Below are 23,577 nucleotides of genomic sequence, written 5' to 3' on the forward strand. Positions count from 1 at the left end.
TATTCTTCCTTTGGCCTCGTCGGGTCCTCTGCTCCTCGGATCTAGTCCGGCTTTTGTTGTGTGTCTTTCAGGGCAGCCTGACCCATCAGCGGGCGGTGATTTCTGGATAATTTATCTGCTTTGCTTGCCTCTCACTGCGCCATATTACACAGCCTTTGTCCCCCTGCTCCGAGTTCTCGGTTAAAGGAATATAAAGGATCCCAGTGGAGGACTTTGGGCTGGGGAAGTAGTTATCGGTATGGGACAGACCGTAGACTGAGATTCCATGTGAGAGCTGCTGTTTCCACTCCTTTTGGTTGCAACGTGAAACAAAAACGTGCAGGACAACACAAAGATCACAGGACGCATGTAGCCGAGGCACAACAACTGCAAAGGTCGCTTTTAAGGTAAGGAGTTGCTCGTCTAAAAAGTAGCATTTTGTCTTGGAAGTGTGCGAGAAGGGCCTGGTTGTGCTGTGACACTCGGAGAAAGTTTAGGAAAAGAGATCAGTAGAGTTTTGTTGGTGTTTTTAGTTGTAATAAAAGTATGTTTCATTGTGATTCCCGAAGCAGGACTTGGGTTTAAGGGGTTGTTTCCTTTCATTTGATGGGAGGAGAAAACAATGAGACTCCCTACCCGCCCGGAACAATGCTAGATAGCTGCATTTGCACAATGAGTGATCCATGGAATAAGCACAATAGCAAAACAATTCCCCTTTCTGTAACTTGTTTAGCCTAAATGTACGTTTGTGTGTTGAGTGTTTTTTAAAATCACATTAGAAACTTCAAAATCCTTTCTATACTCCTTTCTTTCTGTCTCACCCAATCTCTCTCTCTCTCTCCACACTATCAGCTGCTTCAGGCCTCAGCTGTTTAAGGCCTTTATTGCAAGACATTGAACATTAAAACGGAGCTTCCAAAATGACAAATCATTGTATTTAAAGCCATTTGCACTAGTGTCCAATTCCATTCTTGCATGCTTTTTATTGGGGTGATGCAACTTCACTTCCTCAGATTTGCACACGCCAAAGAATCATGTGTGTGGGATGATAAAGTGCAGGAAAGCTGTTGTAATGGTGTGTGTTCAAATAGTCCCTGTCCCAAATCGTGCATGTGTTGGTTGTGGGTGCTTATATACTCCGGTGCCACAGTAATCCTCCTCTATGGTAATCCCTCTGCTAGTACAGACCCAGTTGGCTGGACAGTCACACACATACACACTTATACAAAACCACACACACGCACACACACACACACACACACACACACACACACACACACACAGCTGGAAAACAGAGGGCTGTTGGCAGAGGAGTGAGGAGCGCTAACAGGTGGTGCTGGCCTGGGATCAGGGACTTGAGTTTTAACTTGAGGCTTTAAGGATCCTTGCATACTCTTCAAATGTCCTCATAGCACAAATGAGACTGTACTATATCATTATAGTGTGCTGATTAGAGACTTCCATCTTCTCCTGCCCCTGCCAAAAGCTAAAAGTCATAACGTCACACACTCACATGTTTGCAAACTGAACAAATATTTGTTTTTGCATGAGAGAAAAAGACTCCTCATATTTCAGATATCCTCAGTCAGCAGAGAGAACAAGAGAAGCTTCTCTATTTTATAGCCTGAAGATGGCCTTTCCTCTCACTCTAGCCATTGACAGGCACAGCAGGTGGCCTCAGTGGCATGAATGGATTCGGAAGGAAGTTCCTCTCTTCCCCCGCGCTGGCCCCCTCCTCTCGCTGTGTGATTGGCAGGGATGGCAGGCTGCCCTGAAGATAACAGCTAGCTGCGCCTCAGAGAGTGTGCCAGAGCAGTTACTGGGTTATCCTTCAGTAGCCGTTTGCAGACCCTGGTTCCTCTTCACATCTCTGTGATTGTGGGCAGAAGTCTGTCAACTTAGCTTCCCGGTTTATGCGCAGGATTTATCTTTCAGAGCATGAGCAAGTTCCGCTTGTGGATTTCACATTCACCGCTTTGCCTCAAGGCATGTAAAACTCTCAAAGGCTGTAACACGAATTCTAAATCGTAAGTTGATGCAGTGCTGAAATGATTGACTGAGAACAACATTGAAGTGATCAGTGTGTCATCTGAAAAGCCAATATTCACTGCTTTCACCTTCCTAAATGTGAGGATTTACTGCTTCTCTGAGGTTTATATTGTTATAATTTGAAGACAAAACAATAACAATTCAAGATGTTGCCTTTTTGATCTGGGAAATGCTGATACATGAATCACCAGTTTCATACATTTTGCAGCTGAAATGATTAAGCAATGAAACTTTTTGCACAGAAATGGTTTAATCCCAGCATCCCAGTTTTTCTCTTACAAGGATTGATAAGCTTAAATAATGTTGTTGATACAATACCTGCTTTGAAATACTGATATCTAAATCTGACCTTCCTTGACAACTAGTGACGACATGCCTTTTTCCTCACCCTGTGCACCAGTGATGTAGCATGGTGCTGTAGTAGCAAGCATCTCAGCTGGGTGTGGTCACACTACAACAGACCACACCTGACTAAACCCAGCGGTTATAATTTAATGTGGTCAGACTTGGCGGGCAGAGACGGAAAAATGTCCTCATTTGTCCTCAAAAATACACAATGTTGTTGGGGCGTGTTACTTCAGGTAACGAAGATTTGATAAATGCGAGTCGAGTTGGAGTAATGTAATTTAACCACTAAACTCCATAATCTTTCTTTCACGCGCAATTCCTTATTTTGTCTTATTTCAGAAAGATTACGAGGTAAACGGATAGTGTGCTTGCATTTGTCTGATTGGTAGGGCGTCTAATTGTGCTTTTGTAAAAGCGGTTAACCTTCTGCACAATCCTGCGTTGTTTTACTGGAAAGCCCTTGCATTGACACTCCTACTGTTCAATGTCATCCGCAAAGTCCATCCATCTTCTCCCACTTATCCGTCAGGGTCGAGGAGAGCCCCAAACTTCTCTTTCCCTGGCCACATCAACCAGCTCTGACTGGGAGATTCCAAGGCGCTCCCAGGCCAGCAAAGAGATATAATCCCTCCACCTGGTCCTAGGTCTACCCCTCGGTCTCTTCCCAGCTGGACGTGCCTGGAACACCTCCCTAGGGAGGCGCCCAGGTGGCATCCTCACTAGGTGCATGAACCACCTCAACTGGCTCCTTTCAACGCGAAGGAGCAGCGGTTCTACTCCGAGTCCCTCCCGGATGACTGAACTTCTCACCTTATCCCTAAGGGAGATGCCAGCCACCCTGTGGAGAAACCCCATTTCGGCCGCTTGTATCCGCAATCTCGTTCTTTCGGCCATGACCGTCATCCACAAAGTTTGTTTACAAAAAAGGTTTTTCACATATTCTAAAATCCTATAATGAAGTATGTTATTTCTATAGTATTTCAGAACCCTGTGAAGTGTGTTGGAGTCTGACAAGCCTTTAAACACATTAATCTTAAACTCCCACCGGACTTTCTGGAATGTATTTCATGCCTCATTGGTACCCACCCTCCTCCAAAACATCTCTGGTTTCGATGTCCGCTTCTTCCTTTCAACTAAGAGAGGTCATTGCAGCTATATAACTATAGAATAATGTTGCAGTAATATATAACTCAAACGATCAAGACAGGTTCAGGTTTAGTGTAAAAGCCTTAGTGTCTTGCTTAGCCTAACTGTGCAAAAACCTCAATTCATGTTATAAATGTACTGAACTTACAACCTTTACAAGTGCGTTAGTTTTGTGACAGCAAAATCCCCGGCTCAAAGGTCGACAGGCCGTTCCCAGAACACTCAAAGTTGCATCTTATCTTATGAGTCAGGTTAACGACAGTTCAGAGCTGCGTCACCATTGATTAATGCATTACAACATATTAGCCGAAGATATCCCATTTACACCTTGGTTATCAAAACTCACAGAAATATCACAGCAGATCTTCTGTAGCGTGTGTGTGATAAAGCTAAATAAAGAGGGACTATGAGAGCATGAACATTTGCGTAAATGACAGATTTTTCTTTTGCACCTATTGAGCTACTTTTGAGCTTTCTGCTTGTCTATAACATGTTCCTAACTTTGCATGACTGTGTCTGATTTTTAGAAATAAAAAAACGCTCTCTAGTACATGTGAGTTTGTCATGAGACATTTTGGTATTAGTTCACCTGCGTGTAAGGGCCAGGTTGTAGTAGAAATAATAATAATAAAGAATACATTGGTCTGTGGGATGTGTTCCGACCCTGGCAGTAGTGACAGTTTATTGTTCTTGTTTTGTTTTTTAATTCAGAGTGAAGAAAGCAAATTTTCAGATGGTTCATCCTTGAATATTATATTTTTCACGATGCATTGGTTGTTCACATTAAAGAGATTGTTATTTTGCAGCTGGCCAATCCACTGTAGTGTAGGGTCGAATGTCAGATTGTTGGTTTTGGAAGGTTACAGAAAAAACATTGTCCCAAAGTGATTAGAGAAAGGGGTTTCCAAAGGTATTTGACCATCACTGATTACAAACTACACTGGCCCCTTAAGGCAAACAGTTTGGCGTGGTTACGTGTAGTGCCTCGGCTTCTTCCTCCTGAATGTTGCCTGCATGCCAGCTACAGCCAAAGCTTCCCCCCCTGCAGCTCTCCAGCATTGTGGTTTTCAGCCCTGTGGGAAGCAGCAGCCTGTGTCTCCTTAATCTGACACGGCATCACTGGCAGTCTGGCACACAGCCTCACATGTCTCATGTCCTTGGATACGATCTGGCTCTAGCATTTGTTTGAACACATACCACTGCCTTTCGTGTGCTCGGGTACAGTATGCCTGGAAGAAAAGTTATTCACAAATCTGTGTGGGAGTATGTTCATGAATTCCCTTCCCCAGCGTGTCATATTCAATGCATCTTGTTTTGAATTTCTGAATATTGTGTGTCTCTTGTGTGGTAAAATGAACCCTTGAACTCATACAATTATGTTTGTTTTGTAAATATGATTTAAATTGTATATCTTTAAGGACCAAGTTTTATGAGTGTTAAAAAAAAAAGCAGTTTCATTAAATCCATGACCCACATCTCTGTATGAGCTTGAGGCGGTATTTACTGCGTTCCCTCAGAGCCACCAAAAGAATGACACACATTTTTCCAGCTAATCTCATTGTGTGTATAACAGCCTCATTCAGGAAACCATCTGAGAGAGGATACAGTAATCTGCCTGTAATTTGATCTGCTGTGAGGTCAATTTGAGCCTTCATTAGTTTTGTAGATTAGTCTCACAAGAGAGATCATTCTCTTTACTGCAAATATATCTCACTCGGTTGAACATGGATGTCTTTTTTTCCCATGACAAAAACATGTAATTGGATGACAGTAAAATCTGAAATTCTCAAAGCTTGTAGGATAGTCCAGCGGTAGAGGGGGTGGTGGATACCCACAGAGGAATCCCATGCACTGCACGTCCTTGACATTCTCCAAGGTGGTTTGCATAACTCCATCAACAATTACTACAAGATTAAATACAACCTTTCCATTCATAAGAGATGTAGTTGCTAATATATCCTTTCTAGAGATGTATCTATAATTTAGTTATGATTTTTTAATCTTAGCACTTCTTGGTTTGATCGATCGTTGGGTGTCGTTGGTACCACCACTGAAAGGACAGCGTGTCTCTGCCATGATTAGCATTTGTGCTGCTCAGTGTTGTTAGCATGTGTATGGGGTTGCATAGTTCAGGGGATTGTGAGTGTGCTGTGCTCTGTGGGAAGCAGCTCAAGGTACTTTCTCTTTGAGCATAACAAAAGGTAGATGAGGCTGACAAAAGAATTCATCGAAAGCCTTTTTCTCCGGAGAGGTGGCCTTTTCTGTTATGCTCAGGGCGCCGTTCTCCATGGGTGATTCACTAAGGAGTTTCAAAAACTACTGTAGAAAGAGTTAAAGTGGAACTCAGAGGATTGAGATGGTTTAAAAAGAGAACTTGGCTTATTTATGTGCTTTTTGGAATCGAGTATGAACCTGATATTTGACTCTGGATGGCCTCAAAGGTTATTATGAGTCCTTATTTATTCTACATCTTTGCCCTAAAGAAAGAGCTGGTTAATTCCTGTAGAGCAAGAATACTTAGTTATATCATTAAGAAGGACACCCCTCATTGCTTTCTATCAATGGCATCCTTCTTGTAATAAATCACTCTTTTTAAAATTATATCCCTAAATCCACTCTGGCTTTTGCTGTAGGCAATGCGTGGTATGCCTTGAACCAAAAGGGAAGATATCCGAAGGGAAACTTGTTGGCGTTGAAACAGTTGGACACGCCGGATCATGCGCCGGCCCTGTGGGCTCACTCCGACTTGCAATCTATTCATAGCCATTTTAGGAGCGAATCATCTGGGTGTATATTAGTGAAAATAGGAGAGGTTGCCAATCTTTTAGGGCGGGGAGTTTTTAATGTGTCATTCTACCTATAATTGTATGACAGCATTTGGTGACCTGACATAAAGTGAAACTGCTGATTACTAAGACGGGTTTTAAATTGTCATCACTGACCCAATTTCAGGCAAAGTCTTCTAATCATCATGATTGTAGTTGGAGATCCAGATAGTTAGCTTACAATTTTAAAGCTAATGTGTTACATAGTAGAACATGATGCTCACGTACCTGCTAGTTAACAGTGAACCTGTGTACTCGCACTCATGACGATCACCAGAAGTCCGGTTTCATTAGGCTTAGCCTCAGTCTGGAGTATTTTCTTCCAGAGGATTTGAATCAATGATCACCTCTTTAAACTACAACAACACTCTCCCACCTTGTATTCATCCAGGTCAGACGTGTGTTTGTTGTAGTGTTAACTTTGTTGTCAGCATTAAGCGTTTTGGACATTTGGCATCAAGTGGTGGTTGACACGTGCGACAGGATGAGGTCAAAGGTGACTGCCATGTTTACGTTGACTCCTGCTCTGATGTCTGTGGCTTTTACTTTGACGTTGGTTTGGTTTAGCCTTCTTTAGAGATATGGTGCAACACAGTTAACTCCAGGTGGCTCAAAGCACTTGACCGAGGCTGCAAGTAAAAGTTACTGTATTTCCATCACTGCTTTGTAAGATCAAGAAACACTGACTGCTGAAAAGAGCAGACATGTTTCATGTTGCACTGCATATCAACCAACATCAACAAAGTGCCAGGACAAGTAGTGCTGTCATGCTCACACTGCTCGCGTGCTGTCGTCACCAGCTGTTACTGTCTCTGCTAACAATCCTGTGGAGTGTGCATGCTTTCCGAAAAGGCCTTATTCATGTCTAATTGGACTAATTAACTGGCCAATCTGTATGTGTAGGAGGGACTGACTATACTTATTTATGAGAAATAATATAATTTCATCCTCCTTCACTTCTTATTACACATTTTGTATCTGGCATGTAGACACAAAGAGGCAGGATAACAAACAAGAGGTCAATCTTTGTAGAGTGAAAGCAAATACAAATAGTGATCAATTTAGCAAACAACTATATTTTCAAGAACCATTGTAATTCCGACTTCAAAACAAGGACTCTCCTGTGCAGCATCAATCTGTATCTCTTTAAAAGTGCAAAGTTTACTTAATATTAATTAATCTCCATCCAATATTCTCACCCTGTCTATCACTGCTGTTCATTTCCGCTGCCTCAGCATTGGCTCTCAGTCAATAACGTTTGTCAATGGGAGGAAGTCAATACACCCTCCATCTAAAATGGGTAATCCATACATTGATTGTTGACCCTCATTAGGTTTTAGTTCTATTGCTGCCCTTCACAGACCTAAGCCCCTATTTCAGTGGAGAATCAATTATTTTTTTCTTTACCAAGGATTTAGTTTGAGCTCCAGTTTGATAGAAAAAAGAACATCAGTACAAACTTTAGCATCTCATAAAGGAAGACCGCGCTTTAGTATTGGACATTTCACTTCTTTGGGATGTGTGACTTTTTTCCTCAGTCTGAGAAGCACAACCAGTTCATGTCACAGGCAAATCAGAGTCCTTAGAAAAAGGTATGACAGTAAGCATGAAGTACAACAGAAAGCTTCCCTAACAAATGTTTGCTTAAAATGATGAAACTTATAACAAAATAAAGAAACAAACAAAGTCCAAGTATGCAAATGCACTCAAACATAACCCCATATTTGTGCCTAGTTTTAGCTTTAGAAGGCCAAACTCAGGATGATGAATGTAAAATAAAGCCACAAAATACTTTGCAATCCACAGAAAAATGGACACATAACCCACTTGCATCAGTAGATGGCCTAAAGCCTTTTTAAAGCAAAGTCAGCTGCTCTGTGCCACTGGGAAATAAAAGCTGGCCTCTGTCTTCTCTTTTCTGCCTCAGCTTTTATGAGACTGCAGTCTATGAATGACACTGCTGCAACAAATCTGTCACTGAAGGACATTTGAACCTATGTCCTAGCATTTTACAAATGCCTGGATGTGAGTCATTGACAGTGGATCAGTCTCGGACTGGAGCGAGCAAGTGGCAGCTTGTTTTTATGGGCAGTTGGAAAGACACACATATAAAAAAAAAAACTTGACATGAGGCTAAAGGTGACAGAAAAATAAAGAGACAGAGCAGGCTCCGAAGATGGTGGGGTCAACTCATGACAACAAGTACACACTCAAACAATTATAAAAGGACATTTATTTATTTGACAACAGATAGTATTCGTGTGAATACATCAACAACAACCTACTGCTTTTCATAATAAATAAATCATTAACATAAACAATCCAAATCTTTCTTTCCAAACACCAGACTGATCTTGATCCCTAGATGCATTGACACACACACACACACACACACACACACACACACACACGCACAGCCATACCCACACACAGGGTCTCGTATATCAGAAAGCTAAGGAGGAGAGAGCACTGGCTCTTACCACCGAAAGTCTTTATCCCCTGTGTGTCAGAGATAGTGTGATCACAGGGAGAGCAGAAATGGCCACAGGCTGTAACAGAATCTAGTTTCCTGCTCGGCTAGCTTGACAGGCCTTTGTTGGGACTTGTGAAATTATGTGAGGTCATCCGTTGGCATGCAGTCTTCGGTTTCTGCATGGGAGAGTTCTGCCAAGACCACCCCTGGAAAAAAAAAGCTCCAGGGTAGTATGTTAAATATGATCATTATTTATCTCCAATTGCGACACAAGCTCAGCCCCCATGGAAAAAAGACCCAGCTCATGATGTTTAGCTTCTGCTGCCAATTTAAACACCAAAACGCTCTTGACTTTTGGATACCTGTTTGTTTTCAATGTTAATGATTACATTTGGGACTGCTCCAATCTGGGCAAAAGTTGACAAAAGTATAGAGATGAAAACAAGTGTGTGGTGGTGATTTGTTGGATTTATGCTGATTGTAAACCTGATAAGACACTATCAAGATTTGAAACACTGCACTGTAAACTTAGCAGGAGATCTGATGGTTTAAACAAAACTAGTTTTATGAAGACATGCGTTTCAATAATCTGAGCTTTAGACAACTTTCAATTGCAGTTGTATTGCAGGCAGAGTTATTTTTGGTTTTATAGCTTCTGTTGCAGTCCATTTGTTTGGAGTTAAATGTTCTAAATCTTATCACGCCAAGAGTATTTGTTAATTGTATCTCAGGGTGCATTCACGGTTGGGTTTGGTACAGTGTTGTACTAATGCATCCAAAGCTTTTGTTTAATTCACATTTCAAGGCATTAACAGCAGAGGTAATGCATTAAGAATACAAGATTTGTGACCGTAAACACTTAGACCAACAAAAAGGGCTGGATAGAGACTGTAATATGAAGACCAAAGCACAGTTAATCACGTTATGAGTCCTTCCTCTCCTCCCTCTCTGCAGGCTTGACGATGGGTTGCGTCAGGAGTAAAGAGGACAAGGGCCCGGCGCTGAAATACCGAACCGACAACTCTAACAACATGCCCATCAACGCCCACCTGGGCCACTACGGGCCGGACCCCACCCTGATGGGTCATTCCCCTGCCATGAAGACACACAACAACAGCTACAACAGTCACGCCGCTGCCCTCACGCCCTTCGGTGGGGCGTCGTCTATCATGACTCCCTTCGGCGGGGCGTCCACCTCCTTTACCTCTGTGACTGTGAGCAGTCCCTTCCCAGGAATCATCACAGGTCAGTGTGAAGATTTAAGGTTTCAGAGGGGAGCGTACAAGGGATTCTGCCTGTTTCACGGGAAAGAACGTTGGAATTTCCTTAATAATTAAAACAAATTCACAAAACTTGGGGTCCGTATGCCCCTTCAGAAAAGGAACATCTGTTGTTTTATCAAATACAAAATGAAGTTTAAATATTTACTCAACTAATTTGCAACCCTAATACTTGGCAAACATTTTCCTCTGCCATTTCCTAACTTAACAGTAAACTCTGCTTATTATGTGCAAGACAGTATGAGCAGCAGATGTTATGCAAATGGGACATTTGAAATGAGTCAGCCCAAAAATTCAAGGCCAAACAGAACCCAAAAATAAGTCTGTAATATGAGAAGCATCAGAGAAGGAGGTCTTCCCCCGGAGCCAAAGAATAACATTTACATACAACCAATACAATCGAGTCTGTCGTGCTCAAGTTTTATATTAAACAACAGTTTGCTTGGAATAACTTTAGTTGAAATGAACCTTTGTGACCTCTTTTAAATCCATTCTCAAATCGTAAAAAAAGAGCAAGATTTTTCGCACACTTTTTTCGCAACCACTTGTCAAATTTGTTTATTGGACTGACTTGATCTGCCTTTGATAACCCTGTTATTTATTTTTTATCTGGCCCATTTATCTGTGTTTTGTAAACACTATTTGTTATTTTATGTTTTATTTTTTTTTAGTTCCTTGTAAATAAAGTTTTTTAATCCAATCTATGATATTTTTATATACAATTATAATTATATTGGATGGGTAAACTATGTAGTAAATGCATGCAACAAAGAATGATGTTTCCTTCCAAATGCGCGCACACACACACACACACACACACACACACACACACACACACACACACACACACACACACACACACACACACACACTCCATCAGTCCCTGCCTCGCTCTCTGAAGGAGGATAATCTGGCCTGAGGGTTTGCTGGTGATCTAATCCTGCTCGTTCAATTTCCTCCTCCAGATAAATATGAGAGTCCTGTCGTCTCTCTGTGCTCTGTCTCTGCAGACCTCAGACAAATCAACTGTTTTGATTATACAAAAGAGATTAAGTGACATCCATTTCATTCACTGACAAGACGTGAGGCCACAGAGTTTGAAACATGTGTAGGGAATATCCTGCTGTTCCTCGTGTATTCTTAAAATAAATCAAATTGAATAGAGCTAGTTGTATTTTAGTCCAGGCTTTGGGTTGCAGGAAGGTGTCTCTTTAAAATTGTACACATTTAAAAATATATATATATTATTTCCAGGTTGAATGTTGGATATTAAAGGAATAAGAATTTACTTTTTTATTACTACTGTGGGATGAGCTGTTAAATATGCACCTCTCATGCTCAGTTCCTCTTGTTTTCAGGCGGTGTTACATTTTTCGTAGCGCTGTACGACTATGAAGCGAGGACGACGGATGATCTGTCGTTTAAGAAAGGCGATCGCTTCCAGATTATCAACAACACGTGAGTACAGAGGCTTTAAACACTGTAAAACTCATGCTGTGTGGATGTGTGTGTACATGTGTGTGTTTAATCCCTTATTGTATTAAGGTCTGATATTAAGGCAGACTGGGTTAATGGTTTCCTTTTAATGGGCCATCTGTTTAATCCCGATTGCTTTTCCTTTACTGTAGCTCCTTCCTTTAGTTTAGGGTTTAAAAAGTGTAAAACATACCACTATTCTCTCATTTAGTTAAATACAAGCAATACTCACAAAATATATTGATTTATTACCTAATTAACTGACTATGTATTAAAAGAAACCAAACTCTCTTCAGTAGGCTCTTAAAAATGATATTGTAAATTTCAGTTATTGCAACACTCACTTCCTTAAATTTGCTTTTGTTCATTTTCTGGCATTTGTGCTACTTATCGATATTTGTTCTCCAAACCAAAAATGAAACACTCCTTCATTTCTGAACAAAACTAGAGCAATAATACAAAAATACTGATGAAAAATTAATTACTTCCTACTCATTTCTTCTGTCCTACTGCAGCAGCATCAGGTTTCTCCCAGGTGTGCACAGGTGTGAAAGTAGGCAGAGCTCAGAGTGCTCCACAAATTCATCACTCAGTCCTTCAACCGCTGTCCATGGACATTTTGCATTACCAGTAATGAAAGGCCTTCTGCTTTCAGAGGAGAAATAGAAGGAGTGTTACCAAGAGAACAGATGTTCCCTTCTCCTCAGTTCCTCCTCTTTCTTTTTTCTCTAGTCTTGTATATCGTTTAATATTTGGAATTGGCGTACTGTTTTCTGATTGTCTGAAACAGAGCAGAGAGGTTTATTATAGTACATGAAGCACATTTAAAAGACAGTACATTTACTTTTACACTGTGCCAGGTAATTATCAGCATTTACTACCATCTTATTGTCAATACATTCATCATCATGACGTTAGTTTTCCACTTCGTACATTGTCTTTAATAACTCCTGTAGGCAAGTACATTTATTTCCATTTCCCACTACTTTCGGCTACATTCGGATGGAAATAATGTACCTGCATAATACTTTGCTGCAAGCCTTTGACCGCTGTAGCTACAACATTCTATTGACAAGTCTTACATTGAAACCGAAATGAGAGCCTTTTAATATGCCCACAAAGACATATTTTGATGTTTCGACGCAGGTGTTGAATGCAGGACATTGACTTTTTCTTTTTAAAACAAAACAAAATATTTTTCACATTTTGTTTGACGTGGCTCACAGATAAGTAGTCTCTAAATCCTGATGTGTGGACTGGCGCAGAATGAGACCTTGTTCGTTGTTACGCCTACCATTTTACAGTAGGTGTATTTCATCCAGTCATGCTTTTGTGTGATTTTTGATTTCTAATTAAGTTCTCTTTACAGGGAAGGCGACTGGTGGGAGGCTCGCTCCATCAACACGGGACAGAAAGGTTACATCCCGAGTAACTACGTGGCTCCAGCCGACTCCATACAGGCTGAAGAGTGAGAGCTTATTCTTCTATCTCTCTCTATCTCCGTCATCCTCCACTTTTTGGATTTTTTCTTTCGCTCTTCTCCTTCACATTGCTGTGCTGTTTCTCACCCTGTTCGGTTATTTCTCTGATTAAGAAGACATGATGCGGCTGGGCGGTCACTCATTGTGACTCACCCGTCATGTACTGACAGTGTAAACAATGGAGGCCTGTATAGTGGCTAAGAGACGGTGGCATTCCCATTGCTGTTCATCCGGTGTGACAGAAACGACTGCGCTGCTTTAGACAGCTTTGGCCTGGTTTCTCATTGGCTGTCAGCCATTTGACTAATACAAGATGTGTAAGCTTTCATAAAACCCCGGTGGAAACCAGCCCAAAACTTTGTCTTTAATCTTAAAGATTGAGTGCAAGTCATCAACATGAGTTTCAGTTCCTTCTAAATTTTGTGTTGGGACATAAGTTCTTCAATTCGACATGACTGAACTTGTAAGAAAAACTGACAATGAGTCTATAAACAAACAAGAAAAGCTTGTTATTAAAATTGTTTACAGACATAATCTAAGGTTCATTTATTTATAAAGGGCCCTTTCATGTAATGGACCAGCCTAAAGACATGGATTTGAGTAAAGTTAAGAATCTGTAATTATAGTAATGTGGTATCAATTATTTGGTTTTAAATGAGAGTTTATGTATTTTAGTTGCCTCGGTCGGATTTGAAGGACCACAAAAAAGCTGCTGATATCTAATGTCATGTAAAACTAACAGAACTTACTAACGATATATTATGTTCTGTACAGCTTTAATATTTAACTTGACTTTTTTATAGACCAGGTGTTAAGGATTCATATAAACCCAGATCATTTCCATATAAATCAGCAGTGCTCTTATTACCAGAGAAGAGAAAATCCTACTTGTTATGCAGTTTATCACATGCGGAGCTCCTCCTGTCTGACTCTAGCTCTCTCTCTGCAGATGGTACTTTGGTAAAATGGGCCGCAAAGACGCTGAGCGCCTCTTATTGCTTCCAGGGAACCAGCGGGGAACTTTCTTGGCACGAGAGAGTGAGACGACCAAAGGTAAGAGGATTTATTTCATGGAAGCCAGACTGTAATGAAAATGCTGCAGTTTTGATATTAAAGGCAATGATGAAAGCTTTTCCTTATTTGTGCTTGTGGGCTCCGTTTTATTGCGGCCATATGTTCGTTATATGGGATTTCTTCTTTTTTTAATGTAGGTTAGAAGTTAAAATGCGTTTTTATGGTCATCACATGTTCTGTGGGATGAAAGCCTGTGAAGCTTTGCAGATTTAAGAGTTTCTGCTGCTCTAAAGCTCAATCTAACTCACTTCCTGTGGATCCTAAAGGTGCCTACTCTCTGTCTATCCGGGACTGGGACGAGGTGAAGGGCGACAACGTCAAACACTACAAGATCCGAAAGCTGGACAACGGAGGTTACTACATCACCACTCGGGCCCAGTTTGAGAATCTGCAGAAGCTGGTGAAACACTACACAGGTAGGCAGCACGTTCATCTGTTTCTCATGTGGGGGGCAACTAGACAGCTGCTCTTACTACAAGATGTTTATCCTTCAAGGTTCAAAGGGTCTATTGTCATGTGCACAAAAGCAGTGGTAGTGTTGTTGTTGTTGTTGTTGTTGGCAGTGGCAGTGGGCACAGTGCAGCATATAATATACTTACGACTTAAAGTCAAAGTCAAGTCAAAGTCAAAGTCCACTTTATTGTCAAAATTTCCACATGTGTTATACATACAGAACATTTAAGTACAGTTTCTGGTAGTCCCACAGTGCAAATATAAACAAGAACATATAACATAAATGGATAAGAGCGTAGAAAAAAAGGGGGGTGGTAAAAAGGGGTATACAGAAGATAAAAAAACTAATATATACATATGTTCGACACAATCAACACAGGAAAGAAACAGGAAGTAAAATTGTGCAAATGCCGAAATAGGTCAGCTATTTACATGTCTTCCTTTAGGACTCATGTTCGGAGTTTTTTTTGTGAATAAATAAGCCAATGTTTTATCAGTTACACGTTTGCTGTCTTTGAAATAAAAGTATTTTAGCCAACAAATTCAGGAGAAAATGCATTATTCAGCTTCACATCTGCTGAAATACATTTCGGGTATGTCTTACAAACAGTTTTCTTCCTGTGGTGATTTTTAAAGCAGTGTGTTCACTGATCCGGTCACAGCTCAGCAATCACGTCAAAGTCCCAAAACAGCAAAACCATGTAAGACTCAGCCAAAAAGAGGCATGAATATAAAATGTCTCATAAAAAAAAACCCAGTCTTAAGCCTGCTGTAATCTTCACATTTGAAAGGCAGGCAGCTGTTCTGGGGAAGAAACCCGGCAGACAGAAAACGTCTGGATGATGAGAGAACACACACAGAACGAACTGTTTATCGAAGAACACAGTTACACTCACAGAGGCAGAATCCATAAACAACAGGATGTTTGTTTTACAGCTCCTTAACATTTGATTTAAATATTGTGTTGTTGACATTGCTCGCTTTAACATGATTCATGTAATTAACTCCCTGCCAGTGCGCCTTAATAATTGACTCCTTTGTATTCCTCTAAGTGCAGGCTTTTACACTCGTGACATGAGTCAGAACATCTTACCTGTTCATTGGCTTAAATAAAGCAGGCTGCTTCTCGCTGTATCTCCCTTTGCTGTGTGCAGAATGATAATCATGCATTTAACAGGATGGTTAGCGCGGCTGCTTGAGGCCCTAAACATTGACTACAACCCTTTTTTGCTTTCTTACTGAAATTGAAACTTAATTGAGTTCAACACAGTTCAAGTCATTATGGTGAAATTACCATAAGATTTGCTTCTCTCTGGAAAGGAGAATTTACAATAAAAAATAGCTTTCTGTTAAATGACGGGTGCAGAGTTCAGTGCGCTTGCTTTATTGTGGTTTAATTGTAGTTTGGGGTCAAGTGTCAAGTAGTATTTTATTCATCACGTGTTCACAGTACATTTACTGCAGCATAACTCTCGTTGCTGCTACGATTTTGTACTTCCCTTGACTCTGTGATTGTGTTTGTGTTTACCAGGCTGGTGGCTGATCACTCAAACATAAAGCTCATTCTTTTTCTTTCTGTCTTTACATGTCTGTTCCTGTCCAGAACATTCAGATGGTCTGTGCTACAGGCTGACCACCGTTTGCCCCACAGGTGAAGCCTCAGACTCAGGGACTAGCTAAGGATGCTTGGGAAATCCCACGAGAGTCTCTCCGACTGGAGATCAAACTCGGACAGGGCTGCTTTGGAGAAGTCTGGATGGGTAAGAGACAATTAATGCTGTTATTGTTTGAAACACACACGCATTGTGAAGATGTGAATGAATTACCCTTAAGGCAAAACATTTTACTCCCAACAAATGTTTCTATCATAAGTGTTTCTTCTTTCTCAGTCACACCAGAAAGCAGTACTGTGAAATACATTTGGCACAGGCTGCAACTGGAAATCATTTGTGCGTGGCGCTTAGGGTCATATTAAATACTTGTGCTCTTTGAACCTAGCTGGAACGTTTTAACACGAGGGAGAACACAGTGTATGTAACATTTACTCCTCTGTATTGACAACGCATCTTTGATTAATTTCATCCTATATTAATCCGCAGAATAGTTCCTTATTAAGAATTTATTTGGTGAAGAAAATAGTGAACAACAAAAGCCAAAGCTGGCATGTTAGTATTACTTGTTTTATCTGGACACCAATGAAACAACAATAGTCTTCAGTTGAACACCATAGAAGAAAAGTTAACCAGCAGAGATGTTCGTTTGAGAAGATGGCACCATTACATTTTTGCCGTTATTTAATTGAAAAGATCTTCTTTCAGTCCAAAATGTTGATGATATACACACTTTGTTAGACCTTTTAAATGATTCCTGTGAGAGTCTCTCTGCTTACAGTAAAAGCTAAATGGCAAGAATGCAGGATGGATCATATTTGTGTGAAATTTGTCAGCAGATCTTACTGTATTTTGAAAGCCTGACGTATCATACACTGGGATGAATCCACCTCTTTCCTATGTCAGCAACACACAAACACATGAAAACACACTGTAATATTTATGCCTGACGCTCCCTCGATCATGAATTATTAAATACTATAAACAACTGCATGGGCATCCACTCACACGGCCATTAGGGTTTACATACAGATACAAAGCATCCGCTGTGCATTATTTATAAGTGATGTAAATGTAATGTAAAACCAGTCAGAAGCAGTAAATGCAAACAAACAGTGTTAGTTTATAGATCTACGTTAGTTTCAAGTTGAGACTGACCTCTGTGAAAAGCTTGTCTTGATGCCTCACTGGCCCACATAGTGATGTAAACGCTGATTACTGTTGAGCTACACAAACACACACACACACACAGTTCAGTAATCACAGGTCACCTCCTACGCTTCAGTTCTCCGGCCTGCATGTGAGACGGGGCTTTTAGTGAACGCGACTCTCTTTCAGCACTCGCTCTTTCATTAAGCGTGGCCTGCAGCAAGCCTCGACCTGCGAGCCTCCGCTGTGCAATCCCAGGAATCCCCCTGTCCCTCTGTTATCTGTTATTGATGGTTTTACACTCAGCTACAACTTCTTACTGAACATCCTCCCCCCTGTCACCTTTGTGTTTGTGTTTATATGCACAATTTGGAAATACACAGACAAACAGATAATTAAACGACAGTGCAGAAAGAGGCTAAAAACAGACAGGAATTATTTGAAGCCTCCCCTAAATAATGTTTTTATTTACAATATTATACAGAATTTACTTGTAATAACACTTACATTTTTTAAATAGAACAAATAATATGAATGAATAGTCATGGCAAACATTTGATTACAAAAATGATTCAATAATAATTGGGGAAAAAAGAGATGAAATGTGGCATGTGAATGTGTGCCTGTGTTTGATGGGGGTATATTGGTTTGCACTCTTGTATTGACTCTTAAGAAATAGTGATGTTTAATGTCACTATCAGTGAAACAGAACAAATAAGGTAAAACAGCGTGGATACACGGATCTCAAATCCAAAGGGAGAAGCAGATTCAGAACTGCCGTTTGTTCAACATGTAGTTTTTATATGTACGGCTTGTGCTGGTTGACCTCCATTGTTCTCCTGTGTGCTCGCCGGCATATATTATTATTAGATATTATCATTGCCCTACTTTGTCCTCCTGTGAAGTTTGTTCAGTATGATTCATTCATGAAGGTCAGCGCTGTGACGGAAGCAGCACATCTCCTGCCTCAGCTCATTGTATGAAAACAGTAGTGTGTGAGTAAGTGGCTCTGCAGCAGGAAGTGGCCGATTATTTTAGCGGTGGAGTGAGAGCAGCTCCTCTCAAAGGGGAACGCTGCCAGAGATTACTGTCATGACGGCGGATTTTTTAGGACTGACTTTTCAATCACTTAAAAGGGGTCGAAAAGTCTTTGATGGATCCTCCGTGTTTCAGTGTTACGGTGTGTCACTTAATAAATTGGACATGCCTTAGAGGAATTATTTCCTCAATAATTTCAAGGTGTTTTGGTACTCAAATTGTTCCTAGGTTTTGCACATCTGTGTTCTACACAATTGTATTACTGCATGTTTCAAGTGTCCGTCCACCACTATAAAGTAAAACTGCTCCACTAAATGAAAATCTGCTCAAAGTTTGCACGTTAACCATTTGATAAACTCAGAGAATCAACCATAACATCGTATTGCCATTAATTCAGGATACAGGCTGCCACCATTTAATAAGGATAGACTAAAGCACTCTTTTTGGCACCATTCAATCTTAAAATTAAATTAGGAGTTGAATCCTAAATTAAGGATACCCTGAAGGGTCTTGAACGTATTGTGATTAAATGTTATGTTACATTTGTGTTCCCTTGTTTCTTGTCTTAATATTTGTCCTTGTTCCCTGATGCAAGATTACGTTTAGACTGACAATTAAGTGTCATCGTATAATTTCAAATGCAACATTGCTTTACGGTTCATTTCAAACCATTCTGTTTTTTTCAGGCACATGGAACGGAACTACTAAGGTGGCCATCAAGACCCTGAAGCCCGGCACCATGTCCCCTGAGGCCTTCCTGCAGGAGGCTCAGATCATGAAGAAACTCAGGCACGATAAACTGGTTCCTCTGTACGCCGTGGTGTCTGAGGAGCCCATCTACATAGTAACTGAATTCATGGGCAAAGGTAAGAACTCAAGAAGAAGAGTTGGAACAAAACATATGTAGACAAACATGAAAAGAAAGGTGAACGTTTCTTGTCAAGTGTTTGTAATCAATGATATGAACTGAATCACGTTACAAGTGCTGTATAGTAGTGACTCTCAAGACAAATTGGACCGCTATAAAATTGGGAGGGAAAATCTGGACACCGTAAACTAGAGCTGCTTATAATTACAAGCTTGAAGGCTGACGAAAAAGTGTGTCACGTTTTTTTTGGAGGTTCCTCTGCTTTAAATCATATTAAACTAAATATATTTTAAAGACATGGGAATTTAAGATGGTAAAATTGCTTTACTCTAGCATTTAACAGACCACTTCATGATTGATTTAAACATAAGACTGTCCGATCAATGGGTTATGAAAGACTTGTTAGTTGCAGTATGCAGTGTATATACTCTTATTTCTTCATTAATAACCTAAAAAAACAGCTCAAAAATGACATTCAAAGCACTCTGGAAATATGTCAATGTGCACATTAAAATGTCCTGTAAAAATATCCACATGTTAAAAAAAACCAAAAACTTTAGCTTAAACGTAACCACTCACATATCATCAACTGTCCTTTTAAATCAGCTGCGGTAGAAATTGTACGTAATAACAGGACAAATGTGTAGTGAGGGACATTAATGTATTCTTTAACCTCTTATAATGTGAATCATTATGACTCTTTTACTGGATCGAAACCCTGAGTTTGTGTCTTTTTATAGGTAGTCCTTAACTTTATTGGTTTGTGTGAGCAATAAAGACCAACATAAAACTGAACATGATGCAGAAGGCCTCCATGATGTTTGAAGTCATGTTCCTTCAATGAGTTTTTTGGTTATTTGAGCATTTTCTGACCCTGAACTCTCTCAACTAATGTGTTGTGTTTTAAACTACGCCCAAACAAATATATTCATCTTGCTTTATTCTGAACTCTGGCAGGTAGTTTACTGGACTTCCTGAAGGAGGGAGACGGTCGATATCTGAAGCTGCCGCAGCTGGTGGACATGGCTGCACAGGTACGATTCATAAAACAGTGTCTGAGCAAACACAGAAACTCCCCGTGGCTCTTACCTGTCCGGCTGCTGTTTTAACTCAGTGTGTGAGAGGAGCATTTTTCATGCGTCAGCAACAAAACAAAGAGCGCTCCATGTGGGGAACTTTCCAGCCATGTGTGTACGAGTCAAATATTCAGTCTCAGTTTGGTTTCCGTCTGGCTGTCATATTTATTTAATATCCTATCTGATATCTCTACCCTCCCCTCCCTCTCCCCCCTTCACTCTGTGTGCCTCCCCTGGTTTTCCACCACTTAACTGCCACAGTAGCACTTAAACAGCGCTCATCAGAGGCCACTTAAGCCGACCGGTGCGCTAACCTACCATGATCTGCTCTTAATTTGCCTCCGCAAGCTTCCAGCCCTCCTTCCTCCTCGCTCAGCAGCAGAGAGGGAAAGTGTTTGAGCATTACACCTAGGCGGCTTAAAACCTTCAGATAGTTGTTTTAAAGATTTGTCCAGTTGTTGTAGTCGCTGCTGCATATAATCTCAAATCTAAATAATTAATATATGGGTTGAATGAAAGGTCAATGTCCCCGCTAATTGAGTATTAATCTTGTACTTTATATCTGTATTACTTTATTTTTGATGGTTTTATTTGTAGTATCTTCACCTTTTAAATGACTGTTTTTAGGTATCTTTAAATGGTATTTTACTAGGTGTTTCTGTTGCTCTAGATCTTCATGCTTAAATGTTTGTACAGCCCTTTGAATTGCCTTGAGTTGAAACGTCGCTATATAAAAAACGTTGCTTTATTCACACGTAATATTTGGTCATTTTCCTTCCATTGAACAATAATGAAATGAAGTTCCATGACTGTTGCTTTGGTTGGATCCTGATAAAAAATAATGCATTTACCTGCATGGTCCCTCAGATCGCAGACGGCATGGCCTTCATCGAGAGGATGAACTACATCCACAGAGACCTGAGAGCCGCCAACATCCTGGTGGCTGATAACTTGGTGTGTAAGATCGCCGACTTCGGCCTGGCTCGGCTCATCGAGGACAACGAGTACACCGCGAGACAAGGTCTGTATTAAGAACTGGCACATGTGTCTGCTCTTCTAAGAACTTCATCTGCTATAAATACACTAGAAAATGATTCTGAACCCTTAAGGCCTTCTCTGGTGCTTCAATGTAACTCCTGGCGTCACTTCATCACTGGTTTATAAGCTAAAACTGTTTCAAGCTGACAGGAGTGCTTTTGGATCCAAAAGACCCATTTGAATATGACATGTTTGGTGTTAATGTGAGAAGATTTTCTAGTATTTGCTTACATTTTATAGACCTATTGAATGTTTCAACCAAAAGAGAATCAGCAGATTTATAAAAAGGATGATATTTGGTAATTGCAACCCTGTTATTCATTAACATTTCGTTCATTCATATAAATCAACTGACCAGACAAGAGCACATGCTGACACTTGCATACAGAATACTTGCATCACATATCACAGTGTTTGATATAGTTGGTTTAACTGAAGATTAATCCCCCAAATGTTTGATTATCGGTTCATATTTGGGTTTTTTTTCAAGCAGAAATAGCAAACATTCACTGGCTTCAGAGATGATATGTTGGGATTCTTTTCACTATTTTATGGACTAAACGATGAATATATTAATTAAGAAAAAAGTCAACAGATCGATCAGTGATGAAAATATGATTTAATAATTCTCTTTTCCCAGGTGCTAAGTTCCCCATCAAGTGGACGGCCCCTGAAGCCGCTCTGTACGGCCGCTTCACCATCAAATCTGACGGCTGGTCGTTTGGTATACTACTGACTGAGCTGGTGACCAAGGGCCGAGTGCCATACCCAGGTAACGATAAGCGCTGCACAGATGATGATGTGAGATGTGCCTTTTATCCTTTTTACATTAGAAGCTTCCCTTTCCTGCTGTTTTCTATATTCCTGGTTCCCCATCATCATGAATAGGTTGTACATTCATGGGAAACGGGTATAATTGATTAACTTTGCTTCAGGGTAATTCTAAAATGAGCTCCTCCTCATCGTCCTTTATAAATAGCAATTTCCCACACATGTAGATCTTACACAATGCATAACTAGATATGGATGATATGCGTCAACGTAGATGTATAACGACTTGTTCATGCATGGGAAAGTTGCTCTCTCACATGATCTCCCTCTGCCTGTGGTCAGCAGCCTCATGTCTGCCCCCTGCTGGACGACAGCAGTGCTGCAGTGTGTCTGTGGCACTGATTACAGAGCGTGCCATATGGCAGACTTAACCACCATCTCATGTAGAAGGCCATCTGGTTCCCAGGGCCCTCTTTGGTTTCAGTACAAACCGTTTGGTCTAATTATTCATCCCAGAGCTGCAGATTCGGGAGGCTGAACCCCTCTTTCCGCTTCTTAAAAGAGGAGTATTACTCACTGGACATTTGTGGCTCTGTCCCGCTGAGCTGCAGTCTTTCTAGGCATCTCTATTGCTTCTTTTCCCCCAATGTCTTTATTAGTTTTCTTCCACCTTTCACGGGTACACACAGAAAAAAAGGCAACACACACGAAAAAAGTTACATCACTGTTAAATTCACTAAACTGATAAAGAAGTAAAGAAGTACAAAATTAAATAGATAAAAAGACGTAACTCTCCTCTCTAGGATCTCTATTTCTACTCTTTTGTTTTAAAGAAGCGATATGAGTCAGGTATACCAACGCACGCAGTAAGCATGGGAACACATCATCTTTATTTCTATTTTAGTCCTTCGTATATATAGATTCAGACACACTCATTCAGATATTCCACAGGCATGTTATTAGAGCTAAGGGTTTCAGATTTAAGACATAAATCACGCTAACACCTCAGCATCCGACATGCCAACGCTGCCACCGTATCCGGGTCCCAGCAGTCGCCCCGGGCCCTTCCTCTCCGCGAGAGTGTGAGATAATCTGATCCCCACTCTCCCACAGAGAGATGCTGGGGAAGGGTGGGAGGATGTGGTTGGGACCATACCACTGTCTCCGTGTCATAACCTCTTTTAGCTGCTGTTCAGTTCCCCATGGAGCGGTTTTAGCGCTGTGTCACAGAGTTCAGGATCGCTGTCTTCCTGTCTTAGGAAGATATCCACGTCTCTAGGCTAGAAGAAGAAGTAGCACTGTTAGGGGGTTGGGCAAAATCTTATAGGGTTTATTTTAGCCTAAGATGACTGGTACGTTAGATTTTAGTAGATGTTTCTGCCCTGTATGGAACCTTACAGAAAATCATGACCCATGTTCCTCCTAGGGGGATTTTTTCTTCAT

At 40.7% G+C, this 23,577-nt stretch overlaps 1 protein-coding gene across 1 annotated transcript in view; it reads left to right on the plus strand.

The window, feature by feature from the left end:
* Nucleotides 1–23,577, plus strand: part of yes1 (YES proto-oncogene 1, Src family tyrosine kinase) — a 25,945-nt gene continuing 2,368 nt past the window's right edge. The window contains 12 exon segments of the mRNA XM_063885763.1: nt 1–386; nt 9,775–10,065; nt 11,459–11,558; nt 12,946–13,044; nt 14,007–14,110; nt 14,398–14,547; nt 16,188–16,228; nt 16,230–16,344; nt 19,068–19,247; nt 20,207–20,283; nt 21,193–21,346; nt 22,004–22,135. Of these exon segments, the coding sequence (XP_063741833.1) occupies nt 9,783–10,065; nt 11,459–11,558; nt 12,946–13,044; nt 14,007–14,110; nt 14,398–14,547; nt 16,188–16,228; nt 16,230–16,344; nt 19,068–19,247; nt 20,207–20,283; nt 21,193–21,346; nt 22,004–22,135 (1,435 nt within the window). The 5' untranslated portion in view covers nt 1–386; nt 9,775–9,782.

Source organism: Eleginops maclovinus, chromosome 6 (genome assembly GCF_036324505.1).
Source record: "Eleginops maclovinus isolate JMC-PN-2008 ecotype Puerto Natales chromosome 6, JC_Emac_rtc_rv5, whole genome shotgun sequence".
In the NCBI taxonomy this organism is placed as follows: domain Eukaryota; kingdom Metazoa; phylum Chordata; class Actinopteri; order Perciformes; family Eleginopidae; genus Eleginops; species Eleginops maclovinus.